General features: G+C 45.5%; 1 protein-coding gene across 1 annotated transcript in view; it reads right to left on the bottom strand.

Annotated features, from left to right (window-relative positions):
* The window catches only part of ADAM12 (ADAM metallopeptidase domain 12), a 183370-nt gene extending 166047 nt beyond the window's left edge, over positions 1–17323 (bottom strand). Inside the window, exons 1-2 of the mRNA XM_051618022.1 lie at positions 17206–17323; positions 570–703 (exon numbers count right to left, since the gene is read on the bottom strand). Of these exons, the coding sequence (XP_051473982.1) occupies positions 570–703; positions 17206–17323 (252 nt within the window). The remainder of the gene's footprint in view (positions 1–569; positions 704–17205) is intronic.
* Positions 17324–23426: the final 6103 nt, after the last annotated feature.

The following is a 23426-nucleotide window of genomic DNA, read 5'->3' as shown; positions in this document are numbered from 1 at the left end:
TGGGCTGTTTGCATTGTTTCTGTACAAGGTTTGTTCTTTTCTTTCCCTTTTCTTTTAAAACTCTTTTAAAATTTAAGTTCATTCTCCTCATTCTGATAATTAATTAATAAATAAATAATAATAATACAGAAAGTAAACTGCCACAAAACTGAATTAAAAAGTCTGGGTAAGAGATTTCCATGACATCTTTGTGATAATAAACAAGAGCTACCTGTCTTCATAAGTCAAGCAGGAGACCAGAGGGTCTTTCTTGCTCCTCCCTCAGTTTTGGGGCTGTTTTGTATGATATAATCTCAAGTAATATATACTAACCTCTTAAAAAACCTATTTCACTTTAAGCTTCTGTTTTTGCCATCAGAAATAAAAAGGCCACTTTGCAATGAAAAAAGCATTACTTTCAATCAAAGACCTTGTCCATTTTCTTAAATCAGGTAAGGAATTTCAGACAGGAGACTCTACAAAATTACACTTATAACAGATACGATGAAAAAAAGTGCACTTACTTTCCCCTTAAGCATTCTAATTGTTATACATCTTGCAATAAAATAATAGGCAAAATGAAGACTAACCTTTGAAAAAATGCCATTTACTGGTCTCCACTCTTCTCCATTTAGAAGGAAGGGAACTGTTATCTCATAAACTTGTGACTGGTCCTTTGGCATCTGCCGTCTCCATGGCTCCAGTTTGCTGTCCACATTCTCACCTAGGGACAGGGAGAAGGAATTCACATTAGTCAGGAACAGCATCTGACAACAGGAGCCTTGATATCTGGGGGACCTGGCAGCACATTTCAAAAAGGAGATAATTCAGGGAAAAAAATGAAGCATTAAAACGTTGTGGGCTCGTATTGTCAGCGGCGAAAGCTGCACGAATTTCTACAGGAGACGAGGTTCTGGGAGAGAAGTGTCAAGGTGATTTCCACTGCTGATTAGATGGTGCAGTTCTGCAGCATAAGTAGGTTGCAAAGATAAGGAGCAGGGAAACAAGACCTACATTTAAACAAACTGGAGAGGTATGAACACCACTACTGAAAGTGTTCCATTAATAACCATACTAGAATTTGGAGTTTTTTCCCCACTGCAGGGGGGAACACAGTAGGTGGGTGGCTTTCCAGCATCACTATTAGGAGGGTAAACAAGCTGCAGGGATTCAGAAGAGATAAGATTTCATCAGGACTATTTTTCCATAATGAAACGGAGCCTTGATCATTCCACTCCCCAATCCCTGTTCTCCCCAGACACAGTCGCACTGGATCCGATTCACATCAGTGGTGGCAGGAGAGGGGACAGTGTCCCTGGGGGTGTGACTGGAGCCCTCCCCTCCCTGGGGTGAACAAACCCTGTAGTTGCCCGGCACAGGCTCCCCCAGGGCAGGCCAAATCCCAGATTTTCCCTTAAGTCCTTCCCTTTTCTGTGGCAGGGTCACAATTTGTAAGTTGGAGTCACAGGACAGATCTAACAACCCGGTTTTGGGTTCCCCAAAGCTCCAGGTTCTTTGTACACAGCAGGTTCACCCTTGGTATTTTATAACCCCCCCAAACACTTCTTAAAGCACCACCTCACTCCCTCAGACACAGAAATATGTGGGTTTACTCCATTTTAACAAGTCTGAACTGTGCACAACAAGAGACTGAGTATTTCCTTGGCAGCCTCGGCATTTCTCTGTGTACACTCCAGGAGGTGGTGAAGTACTGAGAACTCTGTAGCACCAAGGATGCACACTCTCATTAGTATCAAAAAAATTAAGTCCAGAAGAGAACAGAAGCCCTCCCTGAAATGCTGCTCTACTCCTGCACAGGCAGATGACTTCATACTGCGAGGTCAGAGAGTTATTTACATGCATTTACATGTTATTTACATTCACCAAGTGTTTTTGCTCTCATTAAACATACTAATGGTCTTGTGCCTGTCAAAGCAGAGGTCTGAAAAGCAATCTCATAGTACAACAGCTCAAAATGGGATGGAGAATAGATCTTAAAGAGAAGATAGGGATGGCTTCCAGGTGCCATGAGACAATAAAGGTGCTGGTGGAGTTTGGCACGCTCTTCACATTGCATTTGAGATCTTTGGGGCACTTGGATCCTGTGAGAATGAAACCTGAGTCTTTGCAAGTGCTCTAGAATCATATCACACACTGAATCACACACAGAATTGCCATGGCTGGAGAAGACCTTTAAGATCATCAAGTCCAGCCTAGAATAACAGACTTGTTTGGGTTGGAAGGGACCTTAAAGATCATCCAGTTCCAACCCCCCTGCATGGGCAGGGACACCTCCCACCAGCCCAGGCAGCTCCAAGCCCCCATCCAACCTGCCCTTCCACACTTCCAGGGGTGGGGGAACCACAAATTCCCTGGCCAGCCTGGGCCAGGGTCCCACCAGCCTCACAGGGAAGAATTTCTGCCTAGAAATGTGAGCACCTAGAAAGGTGTCCACCCTCCATTGAAACAGAGAAAGGACAGTCTTATCCATCTTCCTCCTTCCCCCTCATTGCCTTTGTGCCAGGAGGGGTAGAGGGAAGGTGCTGGGGCAGAATTTGAGCAGCTCAACCCCAGCTCAGGGATGAACCATTTTATGGGAGTGAGAAAAGAGCTGGAGGGTCAGGGCTGGCCACAAACCCAGAGCTCGGTGCTGCCATCCCACCAACCTTCCCTGCCCTCTCTGGCCACCTAATGCTCTCAGAGCATCAGAAGCTGAGTTTGGGGCAGAACGAGCTCCACTTAGTGACAGAAAAACATCTGTCCTGTCATTAGTGTTAAGCTGAAATTGGCAGAAGACGAGTATTTCGAAAATCACACTTACCCTAAAACACCAACAAAACAACTGAGATAAAAAGATAAAGTACATTGGGGAGAGGAAAGATGCTTCTTCTAGGGATGTTCCTGTAGAGAAGGGGCTCATACCCCACCCTCAGAAAAGCCCAAGTGATGAGGTCTGGGAGCACCAGCCCTTGGGAACGATGGTCCAAACCCTGCACGCAATTGGAGTCACCTCTGTAGAGGGATGTGAGACCACAGAATCACACAGAATCCTTCTGGTTGGAAAAGACCTCTAAGATCATTGAGTCCAAACATAACCCAAAACTACCAACCATGAACCCAGCTCTACCAAGTGCAGTGCTTAAACCATGTCCCTCAGCACCACATCCACAGTCTTTTAAACACCTCCAGGGATGGTGATTCAACCACCTCCCTGGCCGGCCATGAGATACCCTCTCATCCTCCCAGGAGGGTCTAGTCAGAACCTCACAGCTCTTTATTCTGATTATAAGGCATGAAGCTTCCTGCACAGAACAGAAATTTATAAACATATCTCAGAGAAATGAGACAAGCTTGGCTCCAGCCCCAATTTTTTTTCCTTGGCTCCCTGCAGCAGTCTCATCTATATGAATTAAATGACTCAGGCCCTTCTATTATTTTGTAGGATTTGTACTCTGAAAGTTTCTTGAAATCTAAATTTTAAGAAACCCTCTGAGTATACTTTTCCTCCCATGGATAAATCACCTACACTGCTTCCAAGCAGTCTTACACCATGGAGCTGCAGCTACGTATCAGGAAGCATCCCAGTCTTCCTGGTACTCCTACACGTGCAAGTTGCCTTTCTTATTAATTCCACAAAGCATTAACATCCCAACATTGCCCAAAGCAGAAGAAAAAAAAGAGAGGGGGAGGGATCAGCATTTGTGCACAGATGTGCTATTCCCACATTTCATGGCGTGGTCCAGAAAGTGCAACCACTATAAAAATATCATGGGAAAAGGGAACAGTATCTCCACAAAGTGCAGTTAGATTTCACCACTCCTGTTCTATCATGACACAGCGATGCTTGTGGTGCAAAGGCACATTCCAGGGAGCAAATTGAATCTTCCACACACCCTTATTTATCTACATATTGCACGGAAGCACTGATAGTCTGGAGACAGACAGCAAGACAGGTTTATAGGCAGCAGTTATATCTTTATTGGAAAAGATAATTTATTTGGGGGAAAGAAAACAGACAAGCTTGAGGGTTTGTGAACCCTTCTGAAGCAGCAGCCGTTCTAAAGCACAAGATCGAGTTCTGTCTGCTTGCCTTCCTTCAGCCAAATATTTTGCTGCTTATCTGGATGTTTTTATTTAAATTATTGGGTGTGATAAAAATCACAGCTTCCTGCAGAAGGCAGAGAAAGGGCTGCAGCCCAGGCCTGGGGCCTCATTCTCCAGAGCGCTTGGGCACATGCTTAAAGTTACACACTTGCTTAACTCCCAGCTGCCCTCACAGTGACATATGGACGTGACAGTTTCTTTTGTAACTCAAATAGCAATGTTTTGCTGATTTAAGGCCATTATATTTCTGTACTATGTACTTTTCTGAAAAGCCACAAGATAAAGGAACCTGTCTAACTGATAGGTAAACTCTAGATCAGTCTTGAAATAGAAAGGAGGGGGAAGATAAAAAAAGGGATCCTTTAAAGAAGTAGGATTCTGGAGCCTGATTGCAAAGCTTCAAAGAATACACTGCAAAAAACAAGGGATTACAGCCAACAAAGAGTGATCCACACACATGGATACGTGATGGGAAAAATGACAGCACCTAAAGGGCCACTGAGCCCGACTAAACAAGTGGATGCAGATGGAAAAGACAGCGGTAGAGAAGGACTCTGAGTCAGGAGAAAAAAAAAAACTACAAAAAAAAACAGAAGAAGGGAGACCAGCCAAAAAAACCCCAAACCCGTAGGCATAGAAATTGGAAATTGAGGTGTGCAGAAAACATTGAAAAAATGGGACAAACAGATGTGCAGCCCCAGAACAGCCCTGAGCGGGAGAAGAGCTGTGGGCTTCTGAGTAGCTACACAGGTGGGATGGCTGCTGGCAACCTCAGAGAGCCTGGAGGAACGATGGGCCTCACCTCAAAGGCAGAAACACCAAACCATTCATCCCCCTTGCACTGAACCAAACACAATCCCAGTCTTCTTCTGTTGGTTTCGGGCCACCCATCTCTGAGCATAAGCACAGTTATCCCAAAGAGCAGCTGAGAAGCACCAGGAGATGGGACAGGACTGGAGATCTGTGCTAATGAAGGGTTTCCATCACTTGATCCCACCTCGTGAGCTCCCAGTGCTGCAGTTCTTCACACACACAGACGTGCTGGTATTTCCTCCACACCACTCTTCATCTCCTTGATCCATTTTCATTAGGATGTCTTTGAAGCTGGAACCATTAGAGTTGTTTGCATTACATTAATAATGAGGCCTATTCTCTACAGAGACTCTTGGTATTACAGCAATATAAATAGCATAATAATTGAAATCAGAGAATTCAAATTTCAGTAACGTGTCATGAGAGGGGAAGAAAATCAGGCCATCTGTAATACCAGAAATTTTTATTAGACCCAGGTTTCCTATCTTCTGTGTCACATACACCTACTTACTCACCTCCTTATTTTCCATTTCAGTGAAATTCTGTCCAGTTCTTCCTGACACAAGCTCCTCTCCCACTTTTTTCACATGAAAAACTTCACAGTCATGTCTGTTTTCTATTTTCAGCCTGCACTGAAGGTAATGCTTTTGATCCATGAGCAGCCCACGAGCTGATGTACTGCCCTTTATTCTTTTTTTTTCCCCTCACTAATATAAAAGACACTTTGTACAAATAGTGAGATGAGTAGATGTTATCTGTCAGTGACTTTTGTGCGGCTTAAATATTTTTCATCTGCCATGTACTGCTACAACTTTTCTTCTTTGCACAGTATCACAGAAGGACTTGTTGGGGAAGAAGTTAAGAACAGTTTTCATCTTTTTGCTTTGTATTTCAGCTCCTCTGAGCTCTGTGCAAAACAAACTCCAACCACACATCGTGACATCTCTGTTTGATGGCTGGTGCCTCCTGAGGAAGCCCAGACACACTTCAGATTTGCATTTGCTTAAAATTAATAAGCTTTTAGCTAGGTAGTGCAATTTATTTGTCCTGACAATAAACACAAAGGTGAATGCTCTCAGCACTGAGTGGGTCTGGATAAAATGGGCTGAAGTGGCAGGGAAAACATAAAAACCTGCCCAACTGCACATCTCTGTGTCCTGCTAAGAGCTGGTTCTGCCCCCCTGGCACAGCAGAGGAGAGAAGAGCCAGAGCTGGGGTGGTTTATAAACACCATCCATCTATTACCACATATCTACGGTAAAGCAACCACACAACACTCTATTTCCTTCCCTGGTGAACACACACGTTCTGGGAGGCCCCTTCCACATGTCTTGTCCCACAGACATGACCTTGATTCCCTCAGGGTCCCAAGGCACCCAAGGACTCTTACAGGCCCAGCACCCACTGCAACCCAGCCTGGGACCATCAGCCCCAGTGATGCCACAGGACGTTCATCTCCAGCCCATAATTTCCAGCCCTCTCTCTGGCCTCCTGCACAGAGACGTGGTCTGTCACCCACTACATGTCACCCCCTGCACTTACTGCTGACTTACTAAAGTAACAGAAGTGAGAGAATAAAAAAAATAATAATAATAAAAAAAGACTAAATTAAATTATATTACTCTAGTGTTGTCTTTAATATTACAAAGGGGCTTGGAACTGCAAGTCACAGCTTATCTGCTTTTCCCTGCAACAAAACATCATTGCACCCAAATAACCTTAGGGTGGAAAAGAGTCATAGAACAGAGTAATCTTCCCACAACCTGGAAACATCTAATGGCACTGCTCTGGTTCACCCATTTCCCTCATTTTCTCCAGCTTCCTCAGCTTAGTTCACAGTCAGGGAGCCACGATTTGGATGCGAAAGAGCTTTGTCCCCCTCATCAGTGGCTTCTCTCTCAGGAACTGTTTTTTTCTTTCATCACCTCCAGATTCAAAATAGAACTTTTTAATCCCAAACCAACAAACATATACATTGAGAGAGGAGGAGCGAGCAGTTGCCCATCAAGATGGCAGTGAACATAGGAAATTTGAGAGGGGTGTGAAACTGGGTAAGGAGTAGAGACTGACTACCCACTGACCATCACTAACCAACCAGGAAGAAGAAGGTTTCTCTTTACAGTAAGAACATGTATTAGGATCAGTCTTAGTATCCCCTATCAGCAACCTTTACTCAATGTGCACCCGTGTCCTCCTGAAATCCAGTGCTCCAAATGAGGAGACAGCATCTGCATGGAGAAAGAAGTGGCTACACATAGGGTTAGACTGATTTACAATATACAGCTTCTGAGCAAAGAGGATCACATCCAGCCCTTGGGCATCAACTTGCTTTACATGGAAATTGTTAACATTAGGAGTCGGACTACATCATGCCAAAAAACAAAAAGTGTCAACAGTCCAACTATCTGGCCAAGGAGTGGGGCTGTGTGTGCTTCCAGTCCTCTATTGCACTCCACCTTCCAGCAAAAGCCAACACGTTCCCCACGCTAAACATTATCCAGGCACAAAGCTTGCTGAAACCACCTTCTAGAATGGTACCCATTTTGTTTGAGACAGGAAAAATAGTAAATTGTCACTTTTTACTGTAACAAAATAATATCTGATAATAAATACGAAAATGCTGCATAATTAACCAGTACAAGACTTCCAGTGCATGATGGTTAAAGAAAGCAAGCTCAGTAACTTGCACAGGGTCAAACTAACACTAGCTTGCCTTAAAGTCCATCCATCTTAAATTTTATTGTATCCACCACCTGAAAACACAGAAAGCCTCTCCAAAGAGGGGACCAAGATCAGAAACTCCCCCAGACCAGTGAGGTACTGCCATTGTCCCAGTACCAGCACTGACACAGCTTTAAAACAGTGCATCACATGCCAGTCTCTGTCCTCGTCTCTGTGTAAGCACAAAAGGCTGGGCAAGATTTGACTGTGCATAAAATCCAAATCTTATCTCTTGCAATAAAGTTTTTATTAGTTCAAAATCATAAATTATTTTCCCAACTAACCTTTGCACATCTAAGCAGCACACCAATTCTCTCTACAGAATCTAGTAAAATCAGTCCTTTCATGGCCTGCCTGGAAAATAATGATTTAAAGGAAAAAAAGAAAAAAAAAAGGCACCTAACTATACACAAAGTTTTACTTGTTTTCTCCCTCCTTCCCCCATTCCCAAATCCAAGACCTCAGGCATTTCAGCACAAGTAGCTTTTATGGGCTCGAATCTTGTCTTTTCCCTCACGCTGCACAATTACAACTCATGTACAACATTTTTAAAGCACCAAAAGTCAGCAAAGGTCTTTGATGAGCCCCAGGACAGGCAAGAGCAAGACAACTCCAGGCATTTCTGAATTTAATTTTCTCTGTTCTTTCCACTTCAAATGGAAAAAGATCCTCTCTCCCTCTTGACAGGTCTGTCAACTGTGAGCTGGTCTGTGCACGACTTTGCAGCGTGGCCACTTGATCTTTCCCACTGAGCAGCTCCATGGGCACAGAGTGCTCAGATGAGAAAGAGGAGTTTGAGACACACTGATCCCCTTTAACCAAACAGCATTAAAGCCACGCTTTTTAATATTTCAGTTTTACAATTCTAAGAATCATCTCCTGTCATCACTCCTCCTTGCATGAGTTTTCCCCTTCCTAAATCTAATTCTGCTGATGAAATAATCCACGACAGGGAACAGCCCTCCCCCAAGAAATCTCACTAGGTCCATGGAAAAAGTCATCTGTTCACCATTTTTATGTGGATATGGGAGTGAAAGCTGAAATTTGAAGGTAACTTGCTGCTTCTCTGCACCAAAGGCTCTGTGATCGGTGGCACTGGGCGACCAGCTGAACAAACTAACGACACATTTTAGGGCAAAAAAATCTTGGGGGGGGGGTGGTGCTGGAAGTAAAGAAAATGTTCATTGTGGAACATACCCCCTAAGCAGTTGGATCATCTTAATCTTCAAGCTTCTGTAATACAACTGTTGGAAGGCTCTAAGTCTGCGCACAATAAAGTGCTTTATTCGGGGAACCATATGACTCCATCAGTCATTCAAGCACATGTTTGGCACGGATTGAAAGTGAAAAGCATAGCTAAGGCAAATATTTCAAAACTGAACTTGTCTTTCTAACACACATGGTTTATATATTGGTGTAATATCTATATAACTTTTCAGTTCTCATATACAGTCATGTCATGGCTGAAGTACAAAATGATGTCTGCTGCACCAGGCAGCATCCCCCTTCTCAGGAGTTCACACATGCCAAAAAGCCATTTCCTAGCAAATTAAAAGGGAATGATCACACTTGACAGGTCCTCAAGAAAACTGTAGAAATTGCTTTTGTTCATGCTCATTCACCAATCCCTATTTCCCAAATCAGGATGCAGCACCACTCCTCGCTAGAGAGCTGCTCTGTGAGGAGCCCAGCACTGCCAGCTCCTTCCTCATCACGAGATCTCTCCCCTCTGTTTGCAGATGAAATATTGCTCATCACCCAGAGCTACTCCTGCTGATGCAAATGCGATTAGAGCAATCTTGGGAGAGCACAGTGTGATTAAAGCCTAAGTAATGCGAGAAGGATTTGGGCTCTCATTATACAGGATACATATTGAAATGCACTCGAGGAAAGAAGCCAGTATATCTCAATATCCTCCCTGTTCTCCAGAACAAAATGTGACAAGTGGAGGTTGGAGAACAACATTTGCCTTTGACTGCAGGAGGGGGCAGGGAGCCTGCAGAATGTTTCAAGTAGTGAAAACCAAGCTTTATTACCCTGTATAGAATACATACATCTACTATATTTGGGAAACAGCTGTCCAGCCTCATTTGTGATGTTGTTCTGTTTGACTGAGGAATTACTATTCAGGACCAGTCCAAGGACAGAGTTGTCTTCTTTTCCTGTAGCAAAACGTAGAGAACGTTTCCAAATGTTCTCTAGGTTTCAAAATGAGAGAAATAAAGCAGAGAAGCAGTGACCCACAGGGCATCTCAGCACACTGGGTGGTGGGTGTGCACCAGGAGGTTCCTCCCATGGGAGAGCTCGGCTCTTGGAGGTCACAGAAAAGAGCAAGTTCTAACTGCAAGATTCAAACCCAAAATAACTTTGAAAAGCAGGTGACACGCTGGCTCAGGCAAACTCCCGTCACCCTGTTTTAAACTTGCTTCTTTTCCAAGTCCTGATGCACACCATGACAATTGACCTGGTTGCTCTTTCTCATGGCAGCATGCAGGAGAGGAGTAATAAAAGTTGAAAACATCAAGAGTTGCCTTTCTCACAGGTATCTGCAGGATGCCACAGTGAAGGATGTTCTATCTTCATGCAGCAGCAGCACCCCAGCATAGGCAGCACTGGGGCACATCTGCTTCCCACTAAACTGCAGATTCTTCCCTGAAGGATCCCAGTCCCAGAGATCCCCATTTTGGTTATAAGCTCAGCCTTGCAGCCCCCAGCATCAGTGAGGCAGCACCTAACAAAAACACATACTAGAGTAGAGAACTAATAACCTGTGCTGAGGAGAACAGGCACAACTAATCCACGGAGCTCCAACATCAAAGGAAAAAGGACTGAACACATTCACTTTTCAGCAGTGAGCCCACGTTAAGTGCAAGATCCAGAACTTGCCTCCAGCTCTCCCCTCCAAGCCCTCAAGCAAGGCTACTTTCCACGGATTAAAGTTCCAAATTGCTGCCCAAAATACAATTTCCTCTCTGTCTCTTAAAAGGTACAGTGCAACCTTTGTCTCCAATGATTTCTGAGCCTCCCCCCTGAGCGCAAGGAATCCCTACATCCCTGTATTGAGGGATGCTCCTTCCCATGTACAACCATCAGTGAAAAAACACCAGTGAGTGGGAGTTGAGCTCATCAGGTGCAAACAAACCATTCATTCATTCCCATGTTTTCTGGGAAATGGCACTGAAAACACAGCAAACCCAGCTGAAGCAAACTTCAGTATGAATTTAGGTACACGTGCATGGAAAATGGTTTGTACTCCTTTCCCAAGCTGATGTCCATCAGGCATTTTTGTTTTCATGGGGAATATCTGCTCCTTACATCACACAACAAAAGAAAAAGAAAAAAATAACTGCACCTGGACACACAGAAGCTGTCCCTGGAATCTGCTTTCCTATATTTTGAAACTTAAATAAAAATAAACTTAAAGAGTTACTTAATGTTCTTGCAGCCACCTGTGCTGCTCAGGTTTATGTGTGTGACCTTACAACAAATGTCACCATAAGCAGTGGATCAGTCCATAACTCCTGGCTCTCACAGGCTTCTCCAGGAGGTGAGCTGCAGGAGTAATGAACATTCACTTTATTGTTTCCCCAGGGCAGGATATCTTCCCAGGTCACTAACACAGCTTTGTTCATTGAACCTACTTGTCCTCTGATCCTATCAAGTGGTTTTTAAATTAATAGCACAGAACATCAGCACCAGGTTGTACAAAGGAGCCAGATCCATGGAGGTGAGACAACTTATCCTCAGGACCAGACCCATAAACAAGGAACACACATGGCATGGAAATGAAAAAGCTCCTTCTTTCCCAAGTGTGAAGATTTCTTCTGCAATGGCCCTGCACTCTCCCCACAGCCCCGAGTGTTTACCCAAAGAGTCTCTTCAGTGGGGCGAGTTCTCCTCCCTTAACACTCGACAGATGAGCACATAAATACCATTTCACTCAGAATGTTTCCTCATGCTTTAAAATCCCTGTCAGAATGCAAGAGAGGTTTTTAACTGGCATGCACTTTTATGACCTCCAGCTCCAAAAGGAGCATGGATCAGGACCAGGATGTTGTTCCCTTCCCAGTCAGCTACAAGGCCCCATTTTCTCCTCAGCTGTAGCTCTGTCACCACAGTGCCCTCAATGGCAGCAAAAGAAGGAAACAGAGGCTTAAATAACCTGGACTGAGTAGTTCTCTTCACATCTCATCACTGAAGTAGCAGAGGGTCTTTGGGACACCACCACTGCTGCAGAGAGTGCTGTGTACAAAGATAATAGTGATGCTCAGCTCCAAGCATGGTCAGGCCCATATGCTCACCTTATTAAATGTAGCATTAGGTTTGGGTTGGTGGGGTTTTTTTAATTTTTATTATTTTTTTTTACATTATTCTATCAAAACAAAATCCCAAAAACATTTGGATCCAATGAAGTCTGTGTTTTAAGACATTCTTTCAAAGATAACCAGTCACATTGGGGCTTCTCTTGCTTGATCAACTGTTTTCAGGACTAGAAAACATTCAACAACAGAAGCAAGAGAACAGCAAACTTTCACCATTGTCAGAGATGGTTTTTCACTTAACGCCTAGGGTAACTGCCATTAACCTGTTTGTAGGCACTGACATAGTTCCTCTTAACAAATATCTCCAAATAAACCAGTTAGAAATCCTCGTGTGCCAAACTCTGCATCCAGCTTTTGGTGCCTTGCTGTGCAGTATCCAGTGTGGTTAACAGGCCGTGAAACACTGCACTTCTTGCCTTATTAGATCATATATTTTGGACAAGACAGAATGTGTTCAGCTAATCAACAGTTTTATTGTGTTGACCTTGTGGATGGACAACCCCCTGCCCTTCATCTACCAATTATTTTTCGTCCTAACTCCAAGGCAGAGAGAACAGCAAACTCATTTATATGGGGTGTAGAAAATTACTGATACAACATGAAGTGATTTAAGAGAGGAGTCAGTATTTCCAAGTAGATGTTGCAGCTGGTCAAGTCACTTTCTGAAAACACTGATGCCAGCAGGGAGTTCCCAGGAAATACCACCGTTTCTCAGTTAGGGTGATCCTTTTCTCAAAAATATCAACATTTAATGCAATTGAAGCACTTTGGTCTGTGTTAGCCAGACACAAGAGAGACTGTCCTTTTGGACTACACTGTCCTACCAAGAACCAACTGCAAGAGACCAAAAAACCAACTAAGAGACTTATTGAGGCCATGGAGTTTTAATTTAGTTTGTCACAGATTTGCCCTGGGGACTGAGCAGGACCCAAGAAAAGCCTCTGCAGGAGTGTTTTAGGCCTTCAGGGTTAAATTTTGGAGATTATGTGATTTTGTCCTAGGAGTAGTCTCAAAGGTACTTGAAATGCAGGTACATGGTGCTTGCAATTTAGGGAGCAAAATCCAAAAGGATCTAGAGTAAGACACAAGAACTTGTAGAGCAAAAAAATAGGAAACAGAAAAAGGAATTAAGTAAAAAAATCCCTCCAACATGAACAGCATGAAGGGCCTGGCATCCTAAGCAGGACTGGAAGCTGTGTGAGACGCAGAGCTGGGTGGATCCTGCTGGTGCAGCAGAGCCTGGCCATATAAATGTAACAGTGCTTCAGCCCTAATTGCAAACACCCCAGAACTGTCACTTGGTGGTTTAGAACAACTCCCACAGTGAAAGTCAAGATACACCCCACCCTAACAGCCCTCAAAAACGCAGGCTTCAGAAGTCAGGATCTCAGACAGGAGGCTGGGCAGCATCCTCAGCAGAAGTTGGGCTTGTAAAAGACCCTAGACACAGAGGTACTGTCAGCTCCATCATCCTCCTCACCATTCACACACCACACTGCAGCCCTGGAGCACAAATGGGACTGCCCAAAATTATGCACTTGAGTATTAACATGAACAAAGCCCAGCTGGAAACCTTAGACAATTTACATGGCAATGTGAAGTGTGGTAGAAACACAGGGACCACTACTGATGAACGGGTCAGGACTAGGATAGGTGAGGTCTGAACACGGCTGGTGGAGGATCAAATAGGCCTTTACATGAATTCAGCCTTTTAAAACAGAATTTCATTGGCAACAGCTAGCAGTCTGAGTGGGAGTGACAGACAAACACAGCCCTGATCCTGAAGTCACTCACATGTTAGAAAAACACCACCCAGGCAACCTCTGTTTTGAGCAGGGTGAAGAGCTGCCCAAAGCCACAGCCTGTCAATCATAGAATCACAGACTGGTTTGGCTTGGAAGGGACCTTAAAGATCATCTAATTCCAACCCCCTGCATGGGCAGGGACACCTCCCACCAGCCCAGGTTGCTCCAAGCCCCATCCAACCTGCCCTTCAACACTGCCAGGGATGGGGCAGCCACAGCTTCTCTGGGCAGCCTGTTCCAGTGTTTCACCAGCCCCACTGGGAAGAATTTCTGCCTAATATCTCCTCTAAATAACCCATGTTTCAGTTTAAAACCATTGCCCCACATCCATCACTACTATCCTTAGTTCAAGGACGTTCTTCGTGGCTGGATGGAGACCTTTCCAAGGATTTCTAGGAAAGCAAGAGGTGACAAGACACCAGCCAACAATCCAGCAGCTCCCCAGTGAGCAGGAGAGTTAATGATGCAAACATGATTTGGAGAGTGGGCATAATATTCCCAGCTGGTGGGTTTTGGCATGGATGTAGGGAGCCCCACAGGCAGCGACAGCTCATGCCAGGCAGTCTGCAGGGGACCTGATAGGGATAATCACCCAACAAGAAGGTGATTAGACACAGACTGTAAATATCTGCCACAAAGGCTGGGACAGTTTGAAAGATGGCAGTATTTAAATGTGAGCTCTAAAGCACAGAGTCTGTTGGAGAGATCAGGTTTAAAGCGAGAGATTAGGAAATATTTCTTCTTCTGTTAATTTGCGTCCATTACAGACAACGCAGCACCAGTCAGGCACAAAACCAAAACCTGACTGAAGGTTATTTTAACTGAAGGTAAACCATCTTAGGCTGCAATTTTAGGATTTTCCATTTTCAGCCATTTTTCCAGCTAACACCCAATAGCTAAAAGAGGTTTAAGAGCTACCCCCCATACACCAGCTTGGAGTTTAACCATTGCTTCCATTGTCCACCCCAGATACAGGAAGGCCTTGACTTTGCAGAAAGCTTACACAGATGTAGAGTTTTAAAGCATTTGACTAAATCTATAAGGTTAGATCTTAACCTACCAGATATGACCCTCCACCAGGATAGCAAAGCTAACTGTCCTTTTTGAGGCCAGTACTTCAGTTAGTTTTCCTTTTTGTCCATGAGGTCCTTACCAAGAGCTGCTTATACTGAAAACTGGAAAAGACAACTGTAAAACAATAAAACTTAGAAACTTTTACTACAAGTGAGTGGCAAGGCTGGTTTCAAGTTGTCTAGCTCATAACTTAATGATGTCTGTTTAACATCAGAATTGTTACCAGGGCAGTCCCACGTTAAGCACGTCTCTTGCCACCTTTGAAAACGGGTTTTCAAGGCTTATTATACCTTAAACTTGTGTCTTAAGCACTAAGTGTGTGTTTATGTAAAAGTTAGGGTGTCCTGGCAGCACCTCAGGTCCCTAACACCGAGCCCAGAGGGGGCACAGCAGTAAAGCCCGCTGAGGGAGGAGTTGCAAAACTTAAAAGGCTGGGTGGAGATGTGTGCCTGCGCAGCTGAGAGGACTTTTCCTCACCGGGTCTAGAAGCAAGTGGCTGGAACTTTCAGCACCTCTGCGACCAAGAAAGCAGCACAAGATCTGGCAAAGCTACAGCTGTTCTCTCCTTCCACAGGGGGGTGGAAAAAAAAAACACACCTCAAAACCAAACAAAAAAGGAATTAAAGGAAAAGCAGAGGATGTTCACTGAGCGCTCTGGCTGCAGAGGCAAAAAGAGCAAGTTCTGGACATGGAAAGAAGAGGAGGAGGGGAGATGTAGCAAGGCAAACCCAAAAACCAGCTGAGTTGCAAGGGTCAGCAAGCACCACTGCTGCCCAAGCTCAGACATCTCAAGGTGGGCACCAAGAAGATGAGGAGCTGAAACAAAGTCTACAGAGAGCTTAATCAGGGAAAAGAGAGTTCAGCTTGGCTCTCAGGAAAAACCAAAACACGGGTAGCAGGATTTCCACCCCCACTTACCGTTCCACTCTCAGCTGTACCTAAGCCACCCACAGTTTGCCCTCTTATCTTATTGTAGGGACAACTACTTTGGGGTATGCTCAGCTCTTCATTTCTGTCATATATGAATGTTTGAAGCACCTTACCTCAGACTTCACCCTCCATCCAGGCACATCTCCAACTCGACCCAAAGAGACCTCCCCGTTCAGCCAAGGAAAAAACCCACTGAAAAGCTCCTTATCTGAGAATTTCTGCAGCTTTTATCCCCAATATGCAGATTCAGTATAAGCACAGGTGTTGACAATGAGAAGTTAAGTCTCCCCCACAGAGGCAAAGCAAAGCATCAACACCTGTTAATTAATTAACATAAGTCCCAGGTGCTTAATTAAGCAGCTTGCTCTGTCTGCCCTAGGTTTTCAGTGTGCTGGCTAACATGATAATATAGATCTCTAGCTTTCTCTTAGCAAGTCCAGAGCCAAAGTCCCAGTGAAAGTTGCTGTGCATAAATTTGGAGATCAGCAAACATTTGCAAAGTTTAAAGTTACCAGGCAAAAAAGACCCAGGAGAAGAGTTTGTAGTAACACACAGGGAGGGACACCCGTGCTCTCCAGCGCTGTTCCTTGTATTTACACAAGAGAATCTCCTTTCCTCTCTCACATCAAATATGCATTGTCAGCTGCTGCCTGGTGAAGAGGACAGGGTTTGAGCCCTCCAGTCGTTCCAGAATAAACCCCAGATTTGCTGTGCAGAGCCGAGCCGCTTTTCCTAGGCTGTTTCCCTGTCTGTAAAAGGGGTATCACAGAGACACTGCCCCAAAACACCTTCAGAACCGAGGCCACCGCTCCCTGCCTTGAGCTGACTTTGAATGAGCAGAGCGGCGAGTCAACTTTTGCCCGGCCGGGAAGCTTTTCCCACCAGTGTTTGGCTTTTTCAGGCAGCTCTTCCCGGCTGGAAACACGAGTCCGAACCTCTGACAGTTGCTCCCAAGCCCCGAATTCAGCCCCAGCCCTCGGGTGGGTGTTTGGAGGGGGACCCTGAGGGGTAAGCGCTCCCCGCGCGGTGCGGGGACCCCGCAGGGCACCCCCCGAAGGGGTCCCGGGACAAGTTTCCCCCTCCCGGGGGCAGGAGAGGCCGGTGGAGCAGGAGGCTGCAACGCGGAGTTTTCTCGGGAAGTGCTTGGAAATCCTCACGGCGGAGCGGGAGTTACGCGGGTCCCTTCTCCGCCCCCCCCCCAGCGCATCCCGCAGCGAGGAGAGGCAGGAAGGGAGCGGGACAAACCGGGGGGGGGGGGAGGGCACCGCGGAGGGGGGGACCGGGTGTGTGGGGAGGGGGGTGAAGCGCAGCGGGGAGCGCAAATTCCGCGCCGGGAGCCGCCGGTGAGAAGCGTCCCCGGGCGCGCTGAGGCGTCGGGAAAAGTCACTTCTCCGCTGTTCTTCCCCTCGACGTGGGGCGTAGGGCTGAGGGGACATGGGAGCAGCCGGCCAACTTACCTCGAGCCCCGGGTGATGCTAAGAGGAGCCCGCCGAGGCCGAGCAGCAGCGCGGAGAGCGGGGCCGGGGGCTGCGCAGGGGGGCAGCGCTGCTGCGCGGCGTGGAGCCGCTTTGACATCTTAGCCCAGACTGAGGGAGTCAAACTTTCATCAGCTGGGGCTGGAGAGCAGCCCCATCATCTACAGTTACAGAGAGGAGCGAGCTGGGACTCAGGATGTGAGAGATTTCCTGCACGCAGTTAACTCCAAAACCCCTCCTTGCATCAGCGCCTGATGAGTTTGGGCTCCGCTTGCTTAGGGAGGGAGGGGGGGGAAAGAAGTTGCTTGGGGGTTTTGGTGTTGTGGGCTGGTGTGGTTTTTTTTTCTCCTTTTTAAAGAGGTTTGGGGCTGGGTTTGGGAAGATTTTTATTTTTATTATTTTTTTTTTTTTGGCAAGGAGACGGTGGCCGTTGCAGTCAATGGGCAGCCCGTCCAAGCTGGCTCCACCGCGCTCCAGACCGCGGAACAACCGCGCTCCGCGGGGTCCGCCCGCAGCACCGCGCAGCCCCCGGCTGGGGGACCCCCCCCGGACCCCGCAGAGCCTTTTTCCTTCCCCCCCCCCCCCCCTCCACCCCCTTCCAAGGTTTCCCCGTTCCTGCTGCACACGCAGCCCTGGCTGCTTCCTCTGGAAATCCATCTGCATACGTTAGAGCTCAGGGATTATTTATTGGTTTCATAATTAGGCTGGAGCTGTTTCTGGTGCCTCCGACTTATTTTATATTGTGTTTCTTTTAAAAGGAAAAAAAAAAAAAAAACCCAAACCAAAAAACCCAACCCAACACACCCACAGAGTTGCCAGCTGCATTTTTTAAAATCTTCCTCATTCAGATTATTATTGTTGACTGTCTGGGAGAATAACCAGCTACAGATTATCTATTCCTTAACGTGCCACCAAAACACACATAATGCCCACATGTTGAGCAGAATGCTGCAGAGCAGTAGAAAGAAAGCTCTTAGTCCTGTAAATCCCCCCAGAAGATTATTGTGCAGTTTTGGTTTTAGTTTATTCAGAGTTCCCCCCAATCTGTTTGGCTATTGATACTTAGTTCTGCAGCTTGGCCCCATGTTCCTGGTGCATTAAATAGTTGGCAAGACAGGTTTAACATGTGTGTCAGAAGGCAAAACTGGCCTAAAATGTGTTTGTGTGTCAGAAGGCACAGCAGCCATGCAATCCCACTGAAAACACTGATTTTTGGAACCACGGGTTTGGATCTTTTCTGGAGCAGAGCCTGGTTACTGTTCACAGTGATCCAGACACCTTGCCCCAGTTCAGAGGATAAATGAGCTGTCAGAAACAAAAATGGGTGCAAAATGCTGCTGCTCCCAAACTGGAGCCCTGCTCCATGCCCCCTTCATGGGACTGAGAACATCTCTGAGCTGCCTCAGGGACAGTCACATCCCCAGGGCAACAGTGGTAATATCGAGACGTCTCAGCACAGTTAGACTTGGAAAACAGCAGTGAAGCATAAGCAGAAAGGTCTCTTATCAGCTGTTTTTCTTCACAGCTAAAAAGTAGCTTTTCTCCCCTCACCTCTCCATCCAAAACTAGATCCATGGACTCACCTTCAGTCACCCTGGATTTTGGATTCTGTCTTCACTTGCCCCTCAAGTCTCACCTCAGCAGCACATATTTTCTTCATCCTGCCCCAGGAAACCCCTGTCCTTGCAAGCAGTCAGGGCTTATCCAATATATAGCTTTAAATACCCAAATGCTGATTTTCCCCTACTCACCTAATACCCATTCCATTTGAACAGCTACAGTCAGCAACATTTCATCCCTTAAAATACAAACTAACGAACTCTATTGATTATCTCATTAAAGACACATGTGCTCCACAGAGCACGTTGGTTAAAAACATTCTAATTAAAATTCTTTTGTGGAAGGCCACCATAAAAGCCATGTAGACATTCTTATTCTTTGAAGGTATTTTCTGCATTAAAGGGGGAAAAAAAAAAAAAGTCAAAGGGAAATAAAGACTTCTAAACAGAGTTTTGGTAATCCCACATGGCTTTTCACTTAAAACAGTAGTATTTTTATTTTGAGTAACAATATTCGCTGACAGAGAATGTGGAGCCAATTATATCTTGGTCATTCACCAGCATGAATGAACTAGATATTATCAGAGTTGTTTGCTCCTCCCCCAAAAAAACTCAACCAGAAAAGAGCACTTGGATTTTACCATACTAACTTTCTGGGCTTGAAGTTGATAAATTGGTCATTAATCACAGAAGAGGCCCAAATGTTTTATTAACAACAGGCATGCAAGAATGTACCAAACACAGTTACCTCTGGTTCTGGAGAACAACAGGCTAATTTCACAGCAGTTTGGGAAAAAACAAGGAAGGAAAAGAGAAGTTAACCTGAAGTGTCCCTCCTTTACTACTATGTGCATAAGAGAGGCCAGGGCTTGACTTTTCATTTCTCATGTCAAACCACCTCCCACAATTAGTTTTAGAGGCTTGGTTTATCCACTTCAGAGGAACAAGTTTCCCTACAGGAAATGAAAATTGCATCCAGGTTGTGTGGCTGCTTTAAAGAGGGCCACAGTCCTCATTCTCCAGGTTATTCCTGTGGACAATGGCTCTCCATCCAGCCATTCATCCATCCATCCATCCATCCATCCATCCCAGCTTTGTTCTTTAGCACTGTCAGGGGAAGAGGAATAGGGGCAGGGTTTGTTTGGGTTTGGTTTTTTCATGTGGGGGCTGTCTCACTGCTTCTATTTTCTTTACCTTTGTATCTTTTGCTACTGCTTCTTTATGCTGTTCCCTCCCTCCATTTTTTCTCCTCCTTATCCTTCTTGCCTTATATATTTAGTTTTTCCTTCCTGCAAGCAGGAGTAGCTTTCCTTCCCAAAGCAGACACTCCACTCCATGCTAGTTTAGGGCTACCCTGCAATACCAACAGCACATGAACAGCTAAAAAGTCTTTTTACATTTCACTTTAATCTCCTTGGGAAAGGGAAACCTAACGCGTTGCCATTTCTTCCTTCTCACTTTCAACTACACACACACACACATCCCCCACTTCCTCACAAAGTGGATTGGAAGCATTTACCAGGGCTCTTCCAGAGGACACTGAGAACTGGTACCACTTAGAGGGTGCTCAGGGATGTGTCCTGCTGTAATCGTTACCTTTTGTCATTCCCGGAGCAGGGATCCAGCTCCACATCCTTTTCTCTCCAGCTCTCATACCTGCCTCTGCCTTGGGTCACCGTGTCCCTTCAGGTTGAAGTAGCTTCACTTTCTGTTTGCTTTTACAGATGAAAGCAATTTGATGTAAAGAGCACTCATGATTTTTAACAGTTAGTATCTGTATGACAATCCAGGCAGTTGGCTTGGTCTCTGGTTATCAAATTACTAATGGATACAGGAGCTTTAGCTCCCATGGCACTGAAAAGGTCAGTTCAGAAGAGAAGCAATGATGAAGAGACCAGTGTGGAGAAACTTACTTGGGAACAAGCAGAACATGAGTTAGTACACCAGGAGGGAGGGAGATGCACTGAGGGAAACACCAACTTCTATGTTTTCCTTTGGAAAATAATAATAAAAAAATAAGGACTTTAGAGAAGGAGTTAGTGACTGATGGAGACAACATGAAGAATTAAAAAAAAAAGTGGAGACAACATACATGAAGTTTATAATCTCCAGACTGTGATGCTCGATGCTTTTTTGACATTAGATGGAAGGCACCTTAACAAACTATATGGCACTTGTGAGGTGGATTATGGTACGAGAATGGAGTCTTAAAGAGAAAAAGAAGAAAAATTAAAAAAAGAAAATAGAGGGGGAAAAAAAAAAAGAAAAAAAAAGGAGGTAAAAATAAAGCTGTGTCTGCTCCCCTTCTCTGCTAGACCAGGAATTGCATCCCTGCATTACAACCTGAGTTATATGAGGATAAACACCACCTCAGATAGCTGAACAATTTCCAGAGAAGATATTCTGGTGGGGAGAAAGCACCTCTGTAACACGGCTCTGACATCTTCCCAGGTCAGCCCTAACCTCCCCTTTTGCATACCCAGGAAACCTCACTGTAATCACAGCATCGAGTAGTATCCAGAAATTCAAGTCCTTTTGTTCCCATATGTGCCAAAACGCATGCAGACTTGTCTGGGCTTAGCTACAGGGATCTACAGTTTTGGGGCCTCCAGGCTGAAGTTTTTACTTCTTAGAGTAAACAAAACAAAACAAAAAAGCTTTTCCCTTTGAAATCTTTGTGTCCCCTCCCAGCTGCTGAGACTTTGTGTCTCCAGTCCTCCCTCACTTCATTAGCTCGCTGCAAAATCAAGATCCTGCAGAATTGTGACTGCAGTGGCAGATCACAGTCCTCTCTAATTAACAGGCACTGATAGAGCAGAATGCAGCCTGACTCGTAGCCACCCAGCCTTGCTGCAGAGCTCTGCCACAGCAGACATGAAATAAATAGCCTGCTCCTGAGAACAGCATCCATCAGCTCCACACGCTGAAATCGAATGCTGGCTGTAAATATTGTTTACTGCACATACTCAGGACCGGTTGCATTCTATAGATTTCCTGGTCTAGGAGGGCAAGTTTCCATCCTCAGGATCTTCAATGAGCTGCCTGCTGACCTGAGCAGCACAGGGAGCCTGAACCAGGCTGTTCAGCCCATCAAATGCAATGCAAGGCCAATCTTCTCTGCCTCTTATCAATAAGCATCTCCCTACCTTCCCCTCTACTCCTCTTGCAGCTCCCTACTTTGCTCTCTTCCTGTCCTAAAAGTACTAAGATGTCAAATTCTTCTGATTTTCCTGCCTTGAAGCTTTGAATCCAGCAAAGCCATCCAGCACCTTGGGCAGCAAGGCTGACCCCATGTGTCCCCTCCACCAGCCACAAGGCCACGAGTGCCTGATTGTCCCAGCCAATGGACTACTGGTCCCAGCTGGTTCCCCAAGAGTTTCAACAGAGTTTAGGGTAATCCCAGGCATAGACTCCTCCTGACTTGGAGAATCAAGGATTTACTCAGTTTCTCCCTTGTTGCACACACGCAAGGGACACATTTATAAGGTTGGGGTTTTGTTGAGTGGAGACTGCTGTTTTCTGAGATGTGCTATTCCAAATAACATGGTCCTTTGTACTTCTAGAGAACCTTGAACAGGATATAATCCTGAATTCATTTTATCACAGATCACAGAACCCCCAAACTGAAATGTTGGAATGATAAAGCAGTATAACATTATACTCAAATACAAGTAAAACAGCCATCCTAAAGTTATTTATACATTTAGGAAATGAGATGCAGTATTTTTAAACTGTCTCAGGGATGAAATGTATTCTGAGGGAGCAAGCCCCTTCCATTCAGCCATGTCTGGACAATCCTTATCATTGCTACCTGGAAGAGGGATACTGGGGCTCATGATGAACCACTCATCACGTTCCTCTCCCCTTGCCTGCTCTGCCCAGTTTGTCCTACCCCTCCACTGCCACATCATTTTGGAAAACAGCTCCCTTCCTCCAACATAGCAGGGCAGTGAGCTGTGCTCTAATGCTGATTGAGCTTTGTGTACTGCTTTATGGGGAAACTGCAGAGAGCCTGTTGCAGGCTGCTGTCACAGGGCCAAGGGTGAAAAAGCCAAGAGGAGCTCAAGCAAGAGCAAACAAAGAAACCCACCGCTCCAAGGATACAGGACCTTAACAACAACAACAGCAATCCCCTAAATTCTTCAGCAGTTAAAACACAAAAACCCAAACCTCACACGGTCCCTGGTTACATTCTTTTCCTGTAGCATAAACCCTCGGTCATGCAAACACAGAGCTCTCCACCAGCACGGCCACCACGGCAGCTGAGCCTCCTGTGCTCCCCCCCTGCAGCTGAGCATCCCTTGGGGCACCCTCCTTGTTGGTGGGCACCCTCTTGACCCACAGCACCCTGACCTGACAGCCTCAGCATCCCCAGGGATGGAGATCTTCACCCCACACCAAATTGGACATTGACATCTTCCTCTTCCAGCTGTTCTCCAGGAAGAGGAAAAGCCTGTGTTAGCTACACTTTCTTTTGCTTTAGTAACACATGACCAAATGCTTATCTTCATAAAGAAAAAAATGAATAAATGATAATTTTCAATGTGCCTGCACAGAAAACTTCACTTTTCATCCTGGTGCTGGCATCTTCTTCCTCAAACCTATTGAAGGAAAGGCTGAGCTCTGCTGTCCTGTGCAGTGCCC

This window comes from Apus apus, chromosome 4 (genome assembly GCF_020740795.1).
Source record: "Apus apus isolate bApuApu2 chromosome 4, bApuApu2.pri.cur, whole genome shotgun sequence".
NCBI classification, from domain to species: Eukaryota; Metazoa; Chordata; class Aves; order Apodiformes; family Apodidae; genus Apus; species Apus apus.
This window is presented reverse-complemented; position numbering and strand designations above follow the sequence as displayed.